General features: G+C 51.6%; 1 protein-coding gene across 1 annotated transcript in view; it reads right to left on the reverse strand.

Annotated features, from left to right (window-relative positions):
• Positions 1-10: 10 nt before the first annotated feature.
• Positions 11-2,351, reverse strand: part of LOC105309953 — a 47,348-nt gene continuing 45,007 nt past the window's right edge. Inside the window, exons 6-7 of the mRNA XM_023526487.1 lie at positions 978-1,442; positions 11-304 (exon numbers count right to left, since the gene is read on the reverse strand). Coding sequence (XP_023382255.1) covers positions 245-304; positions 978-1,442 — 525 coding nt within the window. The 3' untranslated portion in view covers positions 11-244. The remainder of the gene's footprint in view (positions 305-977; positions 1,443-2,351) is intronic.

Consider the following 2,351-nt stretch of genomic DNA (forward strand, 5'->3'; position numbering starts at 1 on the left):
TCAGCTCCGCGTTGCTTTCTCGTCTGTTTAGTCCGACGTCACCTGGATCGTTTCCTTGGCGACCTTGGCGTTTGAGGACCAACGGCTGGGCTCTCTGTAGAATGTCACCCGGTTCGGGTCTGCATCCTCGCGGACAGAGCCGGGTCTGGGCACGTGGTGCCAAGTCGGCCCCGCACCGCCCGCCGCTGCCTCTCCGCCCGGCCCAGCCTGGACGGCGTCTGCCGGGTCCCCCGCCGCGACGTCATCACCTCTGCGACCGAGAGAACGGGGCGCCGCAAACGTGCCCCGCGTCTCCTCCGATTTTCTGCAAGAAGTTTCTGGTTAAAACAATTACGATTATTGCCAAAGGCTGATCATCCCTTTCATGTTTACAACTCTCTATTTACTTTTTACCCTAATTCATCCATCTGTCCACCCGTCCACCCGTCCACCCGTCCACATGTCAGTTAAATGATGTTATATATTCACATATTAGTTATTATTAGTCATTATAAACATCTTACCATCGTTAACCAGCTTACCATCCTTAGAGGGATTTCTCACGTCCCGAATCCCAAACTGTATCAAAGTCAAAATCGGAGCCGGCTCGGGCCTCGGTGTCCCGCCGTCCCCTCTGACAGTCGCGGCCTCGGCCAGCTGTGACTTCTCCGCCGCCTTCCCCCGGCAGTATGCTCGACATTCCACACCCGGACGCCAGGATCTCGCAGGCTCCATCTCCCGTCGCCGAATCGGAAGACACAGGCACGGCGAGAGGACCTCCATCATGCAGCAGGGGAGCTCTGAATGCACCCCGGCAGCTGCTGCGGCCTCGCCCGGCGCAGTTTATGTCACAGTTCCCCGGCTCATCATTTCGGCCAACGTTCCAGCTACCAGGTCAGAAGTGCTAAGTCATCATCCTTGCAAGGAACAAAGTACTACACATAGAAACAGATGCAGAGCTGGGGGTAGGGACTGATTATGGAACATGGAATCCTGACCTCGTGGTGACAAATGACGAGCGGAGCACAGTACTTCAGTGGAGAATGATATGATGCCTTCTGAATCCCTTCCGGCTGCGGCCGCGTCTCCGATGAGACTCTCGCCCCCGCCCCATCCCCGTCTGCAGAGCCTGTCTTGCCGCTGCCCGTGCCCTGCTCCATGCCCAGGCTGTCTCTTCCACCCGGTGACATGCCCAGGCTGTCTCTTCCACCCGGTGACACCCCGATGACTGCCGTTCCTCCAGGGCACCCCGGAGCTCTGTGCGGTGCTGTCTGCTGAGGGGCACCGTCACGGCTCCCGAGCACTGGTGCTGTGTGTCTCCAGAGGTCGCTCCTCGTGGGCTCCCAGCACGGAACGGCCCGCGGACCGTGTCCTGTGCATCTTCTGTCCCGTTCCCACGGCAGCTCCACACTGACGCGTCTCGGCCTGAGGGATCGCACTTGAGAGCGCTCACGGCTCCGACCCTAAAGACAAAGAGAGCATGAGCGTGACTCAGAAACGCGCTTTCCTCCAAAACATGGTTCGCTTAAAAGACTTAGCAAAATAGAAGTATTTTTAATTATTACCTTCCAAAAGCTGTGACACCAGAGGGTTGTGGGTTTTTTTTAAGGTGTGAATAGTAGGATGAGTTACACGGTCAAACTCAGTCTCAAACTCAGCTGAATAAATATCCTATTTCGTATGGATAAGCACAAGATAATCCATGAAATTGCATTTATCTTAGCAAGCGGTACATATTCGAAGAACTCACTGCAATATACACACAATTGTGATACATTTATTTGAAACCGCACAATGCACACAGATGAAAAGTAAAATAATGACCGAAACTTACATCATTCTTTGAATATTCTTCCTATAAAATTAGTTTATTGGGCATATCCGAACGGGCACATACACATATTGTTTTATATGAAGGAAATACAGACACAGTTAGTACTTAGTAACGGGTGGGAAAATGAGCTTCGGAAAAACCTGGATGTTCGTACGGCTTAGCCTGAACACACATCACCACATATAAATGAATACGGTCCGACTGGGTCAGTGCATCGTCAGCATCTTCTGAAGCATTATGACTTGATAAACAGGTGACTTACAATTTTACAAGTGTATCTAAGGCTGCAACAAACGCCCTTGAGTTTACATTCGCCTTTGAACGCTACTTATGACATCCCACAGGTAAGTTTCTGAAAACAAAGTGGTTAGTTAAAATGTGTGCTAATTTCTATCTAATACGCATTTTCCACTGGGGTCTGGAAACAGTGTAACAGGTGGCTCTGTTAGCGAACGTTCCTACTGATCTGACAGGTGAAGAAGGCACGTAGCTCAGGTTGTTGACCTGTGTGTGTATGTGCAGAGACACATGCACACGT

This window comes from Pteropus vampyrus, unplaced genomic scaffold (genome assembly GCF_000151845.1).
Source record: "Pteropus vampyrus isolate Shadow unplaced genomic scaffold, Pvam_2.0 Scaffold960, whole genome shotgun sequence".
NCBI classification, from domain to species: Eukaryota; Metazoa; Chordata; class Mammalia; order Chiroptera; family Pteropodidae; genus Pteropus; species Pteropus vampyrus.